Here is a 15,301-nt window from a genome sequence, read left to right as displayed (position 1 = left end):
TATAAGTTGATCTGTAACCAAGTTACAAAGGAGGTTAGGCAGGCGAAGGCAGATTACGGGAAATCTTTGGCAAGAGATGCAAACAAAAACAGCAAAGCATTCTTTACTTATGTAAACTCTAGAAGGAAGGGGGATGAATCAGATTGGTCCACTTGATATCGATGGTTCAACTGTTGATGATCCTGCTCAGTTAGCTAACAAACTAAATGAATATTTTGCATCGACATTCACACATGAGGAGTTATTCAGCGAGGGCAATGCCAGAGGTGTATTCAACTCTGGCAATAAGCTAGATAATCTTGTAATAACTGAGAATAAAGTGGAGGAGAAATTGTTGAAGATAAACTCAAGAAAGGTATCTGGGGTGGATGGGATCTATCCATGTATATTAAAGGAGGCAGCAAAGGAAGTGAGCAAACCCTTAGCAATAATTATGAGAGCTTCCTTGGACTCAGGGGAGGTACCCATAGACTGGAGATATGCAAATGTGACCCAAATTTACAAAGGGGGATCAAAGGCTGACAAAAGTAATTATAGACCTGTGAGTTTAACTTCTGTTCCAGGAAAATTAATGGAGCCACTGGTTAAAGAAGCACTGCAGGATCATCTAGACAAGACTTCAGTTATAGCTCGGACACAGCATGGTTTTGTTAAGGGGAAGTCTTGCCTGACCAATTTGATTGGATACTATGATGCAGTCACAAAAGAACTGGATGCAGGGAATAACTTTGATATTATATATTTGGATCTTAGAAAGGCTTTTGATACTGTTGCACATGGAAGACTGCTGCATAAATTGGAGCAGTGTGGCATTGGAGGCAAATTGCTGCTATGGATAAAGGGTTGGTTGAGGGGGAGAAGACAGAGTGGTAATCAGTGGACACTGCTCATAGTGGACTAATGTTATTAGTGGAGTCCCTCAGGGTTCAGTGTTGGGTCCATTATTGTTTTCTGTATTTATAAATAATATTGATGATGGTATATCAAGCTTAATGTCCAAGTTTGCAGACGATACAAAGATGTGCAGGGTTGTTAAGGATGCTACTGACGCTATGCTGCTGCAACAGGATCTGGGAAGGGTGAGCAGATTGGCTGAGAGTTGGTAAATGAAGTTTAACATTGACAAATGTAAAGTAGTGCATATGGGAAGCAGTAACCCCAGAGTAACGTCTCTGTGGTACTACACTGACATTGGTAGAGAAAGAAAAGGACCTGGGGGTAATTGTTCAGGCAGATATAAAGTGCTCTGAGCAGTGCAGACAGGCTGCAAGAGTAGCTCATGGTGTCTTGTCAACGATATACAGGAATTTGTCTAGCAGGGATAAGGAAGTGAGTATTCCCTTGTATAAGGCAATGGTCAGGCCACACCTTGAGTACTGTATACAGGTCTGGAGGCCTCATTTCAAGAAGGATGTAGAGCTGCTGGAACGAGTACAGAGAAGGGCAACAAGATTAGTGAATGGAACAAAGGGTTGCTCTTATGAAGAAAGGCTTAAGTTTTGCTAATTACAGTGTCTGGAGACTAGGCACTAGCGAGGTGATCTGATAGAGGTGTATAAAGCCTTGAATGGTTTGAGCATGCTCAATGCTGGTGGGATTCTTTCTCTTGCTCAGAATAATCACCTGAGAGGGCATAAATTCAAATTGAGGTAAGACAGGTGTAGGATAGATGTGCGGAAATTTGCCTTTAGCCAGCAGGTAGTTGGTTGGTGGAACAGACTTCCATCCCTTGTTGTGGAAGTTGATAGCCTAAATAGATTTAAGGCTCAGCTGGACAGGTATTTCGAACGAACGGAGGGGTGAAGTGGAAGTGGTTTTTTTTTTGGCTGATGCTGCATAAGCTTGCTTTCTTGCATCATATGCCTCTACTAATGCTAATATAAGAAAGCAAAGCTTTTGGAACACCTGCCATAACAAAAAACTTTTTATTTTTATATACTGTATTATATACTTCCAAATATTTAAATCAAAACAGCCTCTATAGACTTTGAAATGCTAGGAGTCAACTTATTACAGTAGATCTTTATTAGTAAAGCTAATTATTTTTCATCACCTTTATTAATTTCCTCAATTTGAATCTATGTTCCCATTTTTATAGCATTCTTGAAAGAGAAAATATGCTTTCATTATTAAGTTTGCTAAACTCTCTAAAGGCTTCCAGTACCTCAATCAGATCCACATATGCTGACAGTTAGCATTAGTAGATGCTAATGCTAACTATCAGCATATGTGGTAACTTTTCAAGAAAACAAGCTTATACAGCATCAGCCAAAAAAAAAAAAAAAAAAAAAACATTCCCGTTTCACCCATCCGGTCACTCCAAATGTTTGTCTAGTTCTGCCTTGAATTTATTTAAGCTGTCAACTTCTACAACAACAGATGGAAGTTCGTTCTAGAAATCAACCACCTGCTGGTTAAAGACAAATTTCAGCACATCTGTTCTACAACTATGTTTCCTCAATTTGAATTTGTCACCTCAGGCAATTAGTTTAGGCAACAGGAAGAATCCCATCAGCATTGTGCTTGCTCAAACAATTCAAGGCCTTATCCACCTCAATCAGATCACCTCATAGGTGCCTGTTCTCCAGACTCTGTAATTTGCAGATCTTAAACCTTTCTCGGTAAGAGCAATCCTTTTACCAATCATTGCTCTTCTCTGTACTCGTCCCAGCAACTCTATATCATAACAAAAATGAGGCGTCCAGACCTGTATGCAGTACTCAAGGTGTGGCCTGACCACTGCCTTATACAAGGGGATAATCACCTCCTTATCCCTGCTAGCAAAATTCCTGAATATCATTGACAAGACCCCATGAGCTGCTCTGGCATCCTGTCTGCACTGCTCAGAAAATTTCATATCTGACTGCACAATAACCCTCATGTCTTTTTCATTCACCCTTACCCTGAGTGTAGTACTGCACAGTTGGTTTGTTTCTCTGGAGGTTGCTGCTACCAATATGCAGTACTTTGCATTTGTCAATGTTAAATTTCATTTGCCACCTCTCAGCCCATCTGCCCAACTTTTCTAGATCCTGTTGCAGTAGCATACTGTGATTAGTGGCATTACCAATTCTGCCAACCGTTGTATATCAACAAACTTGAACATTAAGCCTGATATACCTACATCAATATCATTGATAAATACAGAAAACAACAATGGGCCAAACTCAGACCCCTGGGTGACACCACTAATAATATTAGTCCATGAAGAGGTGTCCATTGATTACCACTCTCTGTCTTCTTCCACTCAACCATCCCTTTATCCATAACAGCAACTTGCCTCCAATGCCACACTGCTGCAGTTTGTACAGTAGTCTTCCATGGGCAACAATATGAAACCATTTCCTGAAATCCAAGTATCTGATAGCCAGGGACATGTGGCCTATCTTCGAACCATCTGCTTGAAGAAATTAAACATTCTCTGGTGTGTGTCATCCATGTCACGAGGCACTGATTGACATACCCCTCATCCATCTTTATAGAGGCGCCTCCGTAGGCAGGAGTAGCAGTGCGTAGCACATGCTTCTTGATTAGACCGGGGTTCGAGCCCGTAACCACCAAATACGGAGGATGCAGAAAGGTCAGGGAGTGATCACCGCATATCCCTGGAACAATATGGCCTTAGTTGCTAATGCTCCTAAAAACCAAATAACAAACATCTTTATAGAGCTCTAATCAGGTCTTGCTTGGACTATGGCTGTCCTGTGTATGATTCTGCGAGGGAAAAGTACTTTAGAACGATTAAACATCATCCAGCACAGTGTTTTAAAAGTCGCTCTAGGGGCTTTCAGAACCTCCCAAGATTAAAGCCTTTACATCGAAGCCCATGTACTTCCCTTACATCTTTGCAGAAAAACATTACTTCTGATGTATGCACAAAAATCTGCAGTCTTCACTCTCCAGCAATTTTCCAGTTCTTCTGTTTTGAGCACTGGCCATCCATTTACTACCCACAAACTCATGAATTTCATCTATACATCTCCGCCTTTGTCTTCGAGGTTTTCTTCTACCTCCTCTTGGGTACCATTCTGTTATTTTCTTAGTCCATCTTTCATCATGTCTTCGAGCTATGTGTCCTGCCCAAGACCATTTTAGTTCTTTAGTTTTGATAAGAATGTCCTTTACTTGAGTTTGCTGCCTAATCCATGTGTTTCTCTTATCTAACAGTCTGATTCCCAATATAATTCGTTCCATTCTTCGCTGTGTAGTTCTCAGCTTCTCTTCCATTCTTTTGGTGAGTGCCCAAGTTTCACATCCATAAGTCATGGTGGGGAGTATACATTGGTTAATTATTTTGCGTTTCAGACAAACTGGGATATTGCTCTTCAGTATGTGACTATATTTCCTGAATGCTATCCATCCAAAATTTATTCTTCTCTTGACTTCCAGCCAATTATCATTATTACAGCTAATAACTTGTCCCAGATAAGTATATGACTCCACCTTTTCAATTACTGCTCTTTCAATCATTATTTCCCTTTCTGTGGCATACTTTTTCATCATTACTTTTGTTTTAGCCATATTCATCTTTAGTCCAAAATCCTTACTAACTGCATAACTGATTAAGATTTTCCTCTAGTTCTTTGGGATCGTGGCTTATGACCACAATGTCATCTGCAAATCGTAAATGGTTTAGGTACTCTCCGTTCACATTGACTCCTTTCTGCGACCAGTCTAATCGTCTGAAAACTTCCTCAACGGCAGCAGTAAACAGATTCGGAGATATTGTATCTCCTTGTCAAACTCCTTTCTCGATTTTAAATTTCCTACTGTCTTTGTCTAGTCTAATAAAGGAGGTAGCACTCTCGTATATTTTCTTCAAAATCATATGTGGGGTATCTATGCCTTGTCTTTCCAGTGCCCGAAACATTGCCTTATGCTGTATGGAGTCAAATGCCTTTTCATAATCCACAAATGCCAGACATAATGATGTTTTATATTCATTTACTTTCTCCATTAGCTGTGATATTACATGAAGGTGATCCATAGTTGAGAATCCTGTCCTAAAGCCAGCTTGCTCTTTCGGTTAATTCTCATCCAGTATTCTTTCTTATCTGTTAGTAATGACCTTTATGAATTACTTGTAGATGTGGGATAACAAGCTAATTGGTCTATAATTTCCAATTTCTGATTTATCTCCTTTCTTATGCAGCAAAACTATGATTGCATTATTCCACTGCTTAGGCATCATACCTTTTCTAATGCACTTTGTGAAGAGCCTTGCCAGCTTTTGTGTTTGTCTCTTCCTCCCAATTTTAACAACTCTACAGTAACTTCATCTTCCCCCGGGGCTTTCTGATTCTTCATTTTCTTCAATGCATGTTATACCTCATCAGGAAGAATACCGGGTACGTCGTATGTGTTGCTACTTTGCAATCCATCTTCCCCACTGCTGGCATCATTCCCTCGCTCCTTGTATAATTCTCTATAGTAGTCTTCTGCTATTTGAATTATGCCTTCTCTGCTGTTTATAAGTACACCATCGCTATTCTTTAGTTTCAGTATCATTTGTCTTTCTGTATTACTGCTCATGGCTGCTGATTTAAATCCTTTGTTTTCCTTTAATGCTTGTTCTACCTTTCTTGTGTTAAATCTTCTTATGTCCTCTCCGAGTCTCTTTCTAATGGCTTTGCATAACTCAGTATACTCAATTTTTTCCTTGTCAGTGTTTATCTTGCTCTTCATTTTTCGCCTTCGGTTCATCATAACAAGTGTTTCTTGACTAATTTTTTCTTCTTTGGATTTCTTTTTTCCTATAGGTTTCTTGGGTTTTATCACTTTCAGAAAGTTGTAATATTCCTTGTCGATATCTTGGTCCTGAGCAGTCTGCAGAAGCTCAAACTTGTTCTTAAGTTCCAGTACATACTGCTTTTTCTCCTCTTCTGTTATCTCAAAGACCTTTGTATTATTTACTTGAGTCAGTTTTTTCCTTTCCTACATCTATATCAAGCGTACATCTTACCATTCTGTGATCACTTCCAACATTTACCTTATTCAGGATGGTAACATCATTCACAATATATCTTCTGTTAGTGAGGATGAAGTCGATTTCGTTAGTTGTTAATCCATTTGGACTCTTCCATGTCCACTTTCTGTTCACCCTTTTCTTGAAAAAAGTGTTCATTTCTGACAATCCTTGAGATTCTGCAGATTCCACAAGTCTTTCGCCTCTTTCATTTCTTTCACCATTTCCAAAATTTCCTATAGTTCCCCTTTCTGTGCTGTTTTGTCTTTTTCCAGCCTTAGCATTGAAGTCCCCCATAATAATAGTGTAGTGGGTTTTCTGCTCATCTAGTAGACCCTCAATTTTGGTGTACATTTCTTCAACCTCTTCAATATCATGGCTCCATATTGGTGCATAAATCATTATAACCTTTAGCTTGTACCTCTTAGAAATCATGAGGTGGTAGATGACTTTCATCAACCGGTGAAATACCACCGCTTTGCTTATTGGAGGCTTGAAGTGGTGAAACCCATGTTTAGTCTCTAGAGCAAAGTTTCCGGCATCCCCCTCCCCCCATACTTCTCCTTCAACCCATGCATGGTACTATAGGTTTTGATACCTTCGTGTTTGAGGTTTTCATAAAAAAAAAAAAAAAAAATCTTGGAGTATTAGTCTTGACACCCTTTGTGATGTACTTTTGAATTCCAAAATGTTGTTTTTTAAATCTTTATGGACCAGAAACCCAACTCCACCTTCACTCCTTTCACTGTTTCCATTGGTGTATAGCAGATTTCCACTTGATAAACTTATAAGTGATTAATTTCTTCTTCTTGTTTCAGCAAAACCGATGATATTCCCATTCACATTTTCTAATTCCTTTTCTTGCTCTAATATCCTGTCCTCACCGATGAGTGATCTTACGTTGAAACAGGCCAAGTTCAGTTTCCATGCATGGCAGCTTGGTCATACCCAGAGATTCTTAGCACCCTCTGCTTCCACTCTGATTCTCTCGCTGCCGTAAGAGGGGGGAGTGAAAGCCGCTGGGGACTGAGGGCCAATTGTTTTGTCGTGCTGTCATATGCTGAAGGGTTTGGTCTTTTCCTCTTCACGCTGACCAGGCGTCTTGAAGAGAACCACTCTACACGTTCATTGCCACCTAAGTGACGTAACAGGGCTTACCATCGAGAAGGTGTGCATGAGTGGATTTTAGGGAGGCAGGCCAACCGGACTTCTCCTAAATCTTCTGTAATAGAAAGATATTGGATCCATCAGTGTTTTAGACTGAGTGTCTGATAACACACAGGATACCTGTTCCCCCTCTAAGCCCATTCTTTGCCTACACGTGCTTATCCTTGTTCCTGATTTATAAACTTTGCAACTTGCAGAACTGAATTCCCTTTCTTCAAGAATACTTGTTTATGTATTCATGACTTGTCTTACTGCTCTCCCTTGCACACTTTCAAGCAAGTATATAAATTAGGTTTCTGTACCTGTATACTTGTTGTGCAAATAAGTACCTTTCTTTTCATTGTAAGAAAGGCAGTTATAAAAGTCTGTACAGAAGGTGAACACATGGAAAAGGTTATTTAAAAATATTTGATTTACACTCTAAATATTTCTTATTTCAATTTTTAGGATAGTTCGTCCATGGAACTCATTGTTACAAAGGAATCTAACTGCAACTAGAAGAATAGACATTCTAAACACATAGGTAGTTAGTAATGTAGGCATACTTACCAACTCTCCAGATTTATGTGATGGAGAATCTGCCTTTTTTACATGTTTTGATTCCTTCTCACTGTCCTATCACGATTTTTCTCTGCTTTTTTTTTCACAAAAAAAATTAGTAAAACTACAGTTTTGTTATTAATTTAAAATATTTGCATTTTTTTAATTAATTAATTGGCCATCAGGGGCGCTAGCCTACATTGCACAAAATATTTGGATGTTGGAATGTGAAAATGCTCAGTGTTGTTCTCAGCTATGTGTGACAGCATTTCATCTACATGCACTGGCCTAAAAAATATGAGATGTATTCAGTATCGAATCAGACTGCCTTTGTTTTGAATAACAGCAAGTGTACACTGTGGCATGGATTATATAAGGTGTTTTATTATATTTTGCTCTAATTGTATCTTCCAGTAAAATATTGCATAACTGCAAAAAGTTGAAGGAAGAGGATTTCACTGCCAAACAGTTCTCTTCGGCATATCCCAAACATTCTCAAGAGGATCGAGATCAGCTGAATGTGAGGGCCACGGAAGATTGTGGAAGCCTCAGGCTAATAATAATAATAATAATAAAATCCATGCCATGTTCTCTGAACCATTCTTGCATGATTCTGTCATGTTGCATTGTCATACGTAAAGTGCCATCACCTTCGAAATAAAAATTGTAACATTTCAGGGGGCAATAGATGTGATACAAAATTCAGGTACTCCCTATATGACATTTGACCTTCCACCAGTATCAATGGACCCGGTCTGTGCCAGCAAAACATTCTACATATCATGATACCACTCCAAGGCAACTCTGATTGCCTTAACAAGGCAATCAGAGTCCATCATTTCATTAGGTTCTCGCCACACTCTCTGCCTACCATTGGTATAAAACAGAATGTATCAATAATTCATCTGTCCACTTGACCTTTCTTTCTCTGATCCACTGTCCAATCAGAACATTCTTGGCACCATTGCAAGCTTCCTAATAGACAGACGACTGCAAATACCTGATTTCTCAATTCCCTGCAAATGGTACAGATTGAAACAGGGCAATTCTGGTCTTGATTGAATTCAGATGTTATTTGCTGCACACTGGATGTCCTATTTTTCTATACAGTTCTTCTTAGAGTACGATGACTTCACTCTCGAAGTAATTTTTTTTTTTGCCACATTTACGTCTTTGAGATGTGAAAGAACCACTTACTTTCCAATCGTTAAAAAACCCTTCAGATGAATGTTTTTTGAAAAACCAGTCTTGAATTGTGGGCACCCGTGATAAGACCTTTTTTCAGAGTTTGACAGATCATGCATTTCGGCCCCAGGTGCTAAGCAATTTAGAAAAAAAAAATTTTTTTTTGTTTATTTTATATAAAAGGTTTATACCAATCCAACTCACTTTCCAACCTACCTGTCTCATAGGTAAGTTGGAAAGTGCCTATTTCAGCATGACTTTATCCATATTGTAACGCTTTAATCCAGATAAGATTATTTATTGTTATTATTTTTTAATATCTGCTCAATCGAAACTTATGTTTTCCCATGAGCATGAATTGGTTGAGTGTTCGAAACTAGAAGAAAATTGCCCCATGATTTTTAGTTGTTTGGTGCAAAAATAAGCCACCTTTTAACTGCTGTCCTCCATGCTAACTAAGTGTCTTTTGGTGTACCATCCCTTAGTCAGGAGCATTGAGAACCACCATGGGCCCTGATAAAAATGCCTCGCCGGGCCAGAGTGCTTTTCCATGTAGCAGACTCAGACTTCAATTTCTGACCTGTACACACACAATTTCCAGGGAAGCTTACCTGCCTTAACCTATCCATGATACTAGCCTATTGTTAACTTCTTTCAATTTTAGTCAGGAGCATTGAGGACCACCATGGGCCCTGATAAAAATCCCTTGCCAGGCCAGAGTTCTTTTCCATGTAGGGGACTTAAACTTCAATTTCTGACCTGTACACAATTTCCAGGGAAGCTTACCTGCCTTAACCTATCCATGATACTAGCCTACTGTTAACTTCTTTCAATGAAAAGTATAGTGTGGATTGCAAACCAAACATCAGATGTGCACTGTCAAGTCAGCATCCATTAATGATCTCTACTTTTGGTCTCTGAAACAACTCCTCCTTTGTATATTTCCTAAAAAATACAACTTACAGAAGTGCAAATAAAGTGAGAACAAGATTCTCTCGTATCTATCCTGATCTTTAACCTGTCTGTGGAACTTTTTTAATAGGATCTCCTGTGAAAAAATAAAATGGGCATTAAAAAACAAAGATGGATAGTACACTCCATCAAAAATATAAATTATCAAGAATGGTATCATGATCACTGAATTTACCATGTACTGCGCAGTGTTAAAAGATTGCATTTTCTGTCTTGCTTTGCTGTACTCTGGATTCTCCAAAAGAATTCACAGAATCATCATACTCTCCAAATTGTTATGGCCACTAATTGTCTTTCATCAAATTGTCACATGCAGTTTGATTCTCTTATACATTGAACTGTCATATTTATTCCCAAATACAATTTTTTTTTTGACTAGAAATTTCCATTCAAATATCCTTGTCTGTTTTAAATTTGTCCTTATCATTTTTTATTACTTTTTTTTTTTAACACACATTGGAATGCTGAAGTTAACTTGTCAAAAATAATAATTTATATATTTAAATTCAAAATTTTTTTGATTTTTATTATATAAAATAAAATAATAAAATTAATTTTTTTAATTATAAAATAAAAATTATTACTAATGCCAAAATTACACAGTTAATCACAATATTACCTATATTTTTTTAATATGAAAATAATCTTATATTTGCACGTTTTGCACCATTAGCTAAAATAAAATCCCTGGGGAGAGCCCTAGATTTTTTGATGGGTGGGGGGGGGTTATTTCTATCTATGAACTCCCATGGCATTCCAGCATTCTTTATACTAGTTATCAGTAAAATTTAAAACTTTCATAGGGTTCTGTTCTACCTTATAACATTATACTGTTCTGCTTTATAAATGTTATACTTTGTTCACTGTAATAATTAGATATTATAAACTGTTATTTATGGATTGTTTGTTTGCTCTTTTGTGTTTTTTTTAATTTATTTCTTTTTATGAACATCTTGATTATTTTTGTTTATTTTTCTTGTTTTTTATACTCTTGTTTTATACTTGTTTTATACTCTTGTTTATTTTTCAGCACTTTTACTGTAATATAACTATTTTTTTAAAATTTAAAATACATTTGAATACTTGACTTGCAGTTGGTGGATTTTGGTTTTGCCAAGAGAATAAGAAGAAGAACATATACAATATGTGGTTCCCCAGAATATATGCCTCCAGAAATGATTCTCAGCAAAGTAAGTTGTAATTTATTTAATGCTTAATCAAATAAGAAAGCAAGAAAAAAATATATATAAACAGACTTAAACATGAAAGAAATGTAAAAAAAATATTTTTTAGTGTTATTTTTTAGCAAACCCAGAAACTTACCATGAAATGCTTTATAAAATTAAAGATCCAAAATTGACAAATTATGTTATATATATATATATGTGTGTGTGTGTATACTTTACTGTAAAAGTCCTAAATGTTAAAAGTTTTTTGGACTTCTGCTGCTCTGATATGGTAAACTTAGGATTTACCGATTTGCATTAATAAAAATCCAAAATATCAACACATTTTACTTTATTTCAGACTTTTACTGCTCTAATTCTTTAAATCTTAGTATTTCACAGTTTGCATTAGTAAAATTCCATTTGATAATCACATTTGCAAATTCTTCTCCATTATCTGACAGCACCTTTTAGGTGCTCCAAATATAGTGAATATGTTATCCAAGCAATTTTTCAGAAATAGGAGATTTACTCTCTGTATACTTGTTTAAAAATCAAAAAAGTGAATGAGCCAGGAAACTATAGTTGCTCTGCTTTTACACGCTTCAGTTTTTAAACAACAGCATTGGGAGGATATATCTTCTATCCCTGCAAGGTTGTCTGTGTTATTCACTAGTTACATGTTACCCAGACAATCTTCCAAGGATAGAAGGTATATCTGCCCACTATGCCCTTGTTTAAAAATAGGAAAAGTGAATGAACCATTGACATGGCACAAGTTTTGATATTTCAGACATTTATTAACATTGACTGGTAAATCCTAAGATAGGGTAATATCATAAGTAAAAGGCTGAATTTTGGTTTTTTACCAAAGTGAACTGGTAAATCCTAGGTTTTGATAAGTCTTTTTATTTAGTGGTCCCTGGCATACATACACACTGGGTGGTTATAAAATGTTTCCCCATTTAGGAGCCCCTAGTGCCAAAACGGTTAAAAAAGTGTAAAGCGTGTTTAGGGTCTAACGGCACCAAGGCTTCCCCCCATCTTCGTGTAGTCTACATTGTCGTGTGTTACAGAACACTGTAAAGGCCAGAGATTTAAAAGTGTATAGATATTGTTGGATGTAGTGTCGTGTGCCGTTATTCATCTGGCCATTTAGCTGCTGGACCCCTACTGAGGCCCAACATTGCCCACACTTAGCCCCGTGGAGGCCAGCCAGGTACACCAGTATTTTTAAATAAGTACTCTGGCAGGTCCTGCCTAATTTCCTGGGATTTCAGTGGCTAGGACCATTTAAAAAAAAAAAAAAAAAAAAAAAAAAAAAAGAGGAGGTTCAGTCAGGCCAAAGGAGTTTTAAGTTATACAGTGTGGAATTAAGAATTTTGGGTGTAGGGCTAGGATAATTTTGACATGGGATGAATGCTTGTTGGAAAGATAGAGGGGGGATGGGAGACTGAAGGCTGGGGGGGTGAGAGACAGAAGTATAGGGTCGACAGAGTAGAGGACCCCAAAGTTAGTGAGGCAGGCCATGCCCCACCAGAAGGAAAGAGGGAGCGGCGGGGAGGAGACAAGGGGACCGTCACCTCCTCCCTGCCAGGACAGGGGAGAAACAGGGTCGTGCAAGGGAGCATGGGTTCAGGATCACCACGTGGCATTGGCAGCAATGCTGCGTGAAGTCATAGTTGGCAGAGTCCAGTCCGAGAAGGTCAAATTCGAGTAGTGCAATCCTGGGACAGACAGGTCCCGTCCAGGTGGTGAAGTCATTTCAGTAGTGAGCTGTATGACGATATATTTGGTAGAGTCGACCTGAGAGGGCCAAATCCGGGTAGCGTCAATCCTGGGACAAAAGTCCTGTCCAGATAGTGGAGTCATTTCAGTGGTGAGTCAACTTGGTGAGGGCGAAGCTGGAGCGGCAGTCATTGTTGATCGAGGTTATATTGAGGCTGCATTGTAAAGGCACAATTATTGTGCAGGTTGAAAGTCTTCACGGGGATTGCAGTATGCTGAAGCAAGTAGTGGTCTTGACACATGGCTGATTAGGCCGTTTCATTATCTGGTTGGGTCTGATTCTGAGGTTGTGGTAGGGTTTTCCGCCTCATGAAGAGGCCCTGAGCAAAGTTAGAAAAAAGGCTGTATAGGTATGGTGGTCTTCCAGGAGATGTTGCTCCTGGTCTCTTGGGATGAAATGAATTTGTGTGATGAGAGATCTGAGGTCATCATATAGTAGGCAGTCATGCATCAAGTGGTCCCAGGTCTCCTGGGCATCACAGGTGCAAAGGGAGCTGTCAGAAAGTCCAAGAAGGTTCAGTTTGCTGTGAAATGCACAGTGCCCTTTTAGGAGGTAAGTTGTTAGAAGGCCTGGGGAGAAGGAGGATGGTGATTTGGGATATACTTTGAATATGTCCGGTATAAATGTGCGGGTGATTGCCCCTTTGGTGGATTCAGACCATCTTGCTTGCCAGGTCTGTTGTAAGTAGGTTAGGAGTCTGCTTTTTTCACTGGAATAGGTGTTAGCAGGATCCATGGTAAAATCAATAAAGGTGGTAGGCTTTCCTCTGCTGAGCTGATACAGCATCCCCACATGGGCCACCTCAAGGTCTAGGGGGAGTACACCGGCGAGAACCTGTCGAGCATGCGTTCTGGAGGTGCAACATGCTCTGGTTATCGTAAGGAAAATTGGCCGTTGAATGATGTTCAGCTTTCTTCGTCCTACCACAGTGGAGAACCATAGGTGATAGCCGGTATGAATATGGCTTTATAGAGTAATGCTAGAGTGCGTTTTTTGAGCCCCCAATCTCGGCGGGTCACCCTGGCAACCAGTTCAATGTAATTTCTTATTTTCTTCTGTAGATAGTTGAGGTGTGGGAGAAATGTTAGTTTGCTGTCGATGATAATGCCAAGGAGTTTTAGCTGGTTAACAAGCTTGAAGGTTGTGCCATGTATCTTGATTTGAGGCGGCCTCTGCGGATCAAGATAGCCCTTCAGGAGAATGGATTGGGTTTTAGTGGATGAGATGCTCAGATGGTTTTTCCGGACCCACACTTGCAGGGTAGTAAGAGCTCTGTTGGCAGATACTTCAAGTTGAGCCCTGGAGTCCCCTGCCAGGATCAGGGAGAGATCATCAACATATGCCAAGGTCTGGACATTGTCTAAGTCAGTACTGAGAAGCTCGTCAAGTACAGAGTTCCAGAAAAGGAGGCCCAGGACAGAGCCCTGAGGGCAACCTCGATGGACACGACGTTCCACACTGGAGAAGGGAGCATGAACCACAATGCTCCTGTCACTGAGATAGCTGGCAATGCATTTGTAGAGATTTCCTGGGAGCTCAGCACGTCTCAGCCGTCTGAGGAGGCTAGGCCACCATAAGGTGTCGAACGCCCCAGCAAAGTCGATCAAGATGAGGAGGAGGTACTTCTGGGTGCAGTTTCTGGCAGCATTGGTAATGGTCTCCAGCACATCGATAGTAGACATGCCAGGCTTGAATCCAAATTGATTTCGTGCTGGTAGCTGTGCAGTATTGTAGTGTTTTCCAGTCTCCATCTAAGGAGCTGCCCAAAGACCTTACTCAGCACAGAAAGGAGAGCAATAGGTCTGTACGAGTCAGGTCGATCGTGCGGTTTAGTTGGATTTTTGAGTATGAGCTAAATGGACGCAGTTTTCCAATCAGTTGGGAACCATCCCTTTAGCAGGCAATGGTTGAAGAGGTTTAGCAGTGTTTCAGGAGCAAATTCGGCAACTTTTTTAATTATTTCAGGCTCGAGCATGTCCAGGCCTGGTGACTTGTTATTTTTCAGTCTCCCAATGGCCATGGAGAGATCCTTGATGGTGAAAAGCTCTTCCACGAGTGTTGAGTTATAGTTGCTATTGTCGAGGCAAAGCTGCTGTTGTTCTGGAGAGTTGTCATCTGGTGGCTGTTTGAAAGAGTGATCAAGTAAGTTTGAAATTGAATGCTGCCAGGTGGTGGTCACGTGGGTTTGCGGGGTGATTGTGGAGCGAATAACTTCATCTCTTGGTAGTTTATTTGTTGTTACCTTGAACACAACACCCCAGGGGTCAGAGTTACCACCTGTTGATACCAAGTGCTCCCAGGACAGTCTTTTACGCTGCCAGATCATTGCATTGTAGGCATTTCGGGTCTCTCTGTGCTCCTGCTGGAGGTATTCAATTTCTGCGGGGGGCCAGGATTGCTGGCCTATTGGAATGCACACCTCTTTTGGTTTACTTCGCGTCTAAGGACCTGAAGCTCCCCTGACCACCAAGGGACTGCCCCCAGGGATGGGATTTTTCCGTTTTATTGCTGTATTTG

The 15,301-nt window shown here is 39.6% G+C and overlaps 1 protein-coding gene across 1 annotated transcript in view; it reads left to right on the top strand.

Moving 5' to 3' along the window:
• The window catches only part of LOC150086950 (cAMP-dependent protein kinase catalytic subunit alpha-like), a 100,999-nt gene that overhangs the window by 24,918 nt on the left and 60,780 nt on the right, over positions 1–15,301 (top strand). Inside the window, exon 3 of the mRNA XM_090372331.1 lies at positions 10,924–11,019. Within this exon, the coding sequence (XP_090228457.1) occupies positions 10,924–11,019 (96 nt within the window). The remainder of the gene's footprint in view (positions 1–10,923; positions 11,020–15,301) is intronic.

Source organism: Mastigoproctus giganteus, chromosome 4 (assembly GCF_048544385.1).
Source record: "Mastigoproctus giganteus isolate SK-2022 chromosome 4, ASM4854438v1, whole genome shotgun sequence".
In the NCBI taxonomy this organism is placed as follows: domain Eukaryota; kingdom Metazoa; phylum Arthropoda; class Arachnida; order Uropygi; family Thelyphonidae; genus Mastigoproctus; species Mastigoproctus giganteus.
This window is presented reverse-complemented; position numbering and strand designations above follow the sequence as displayed.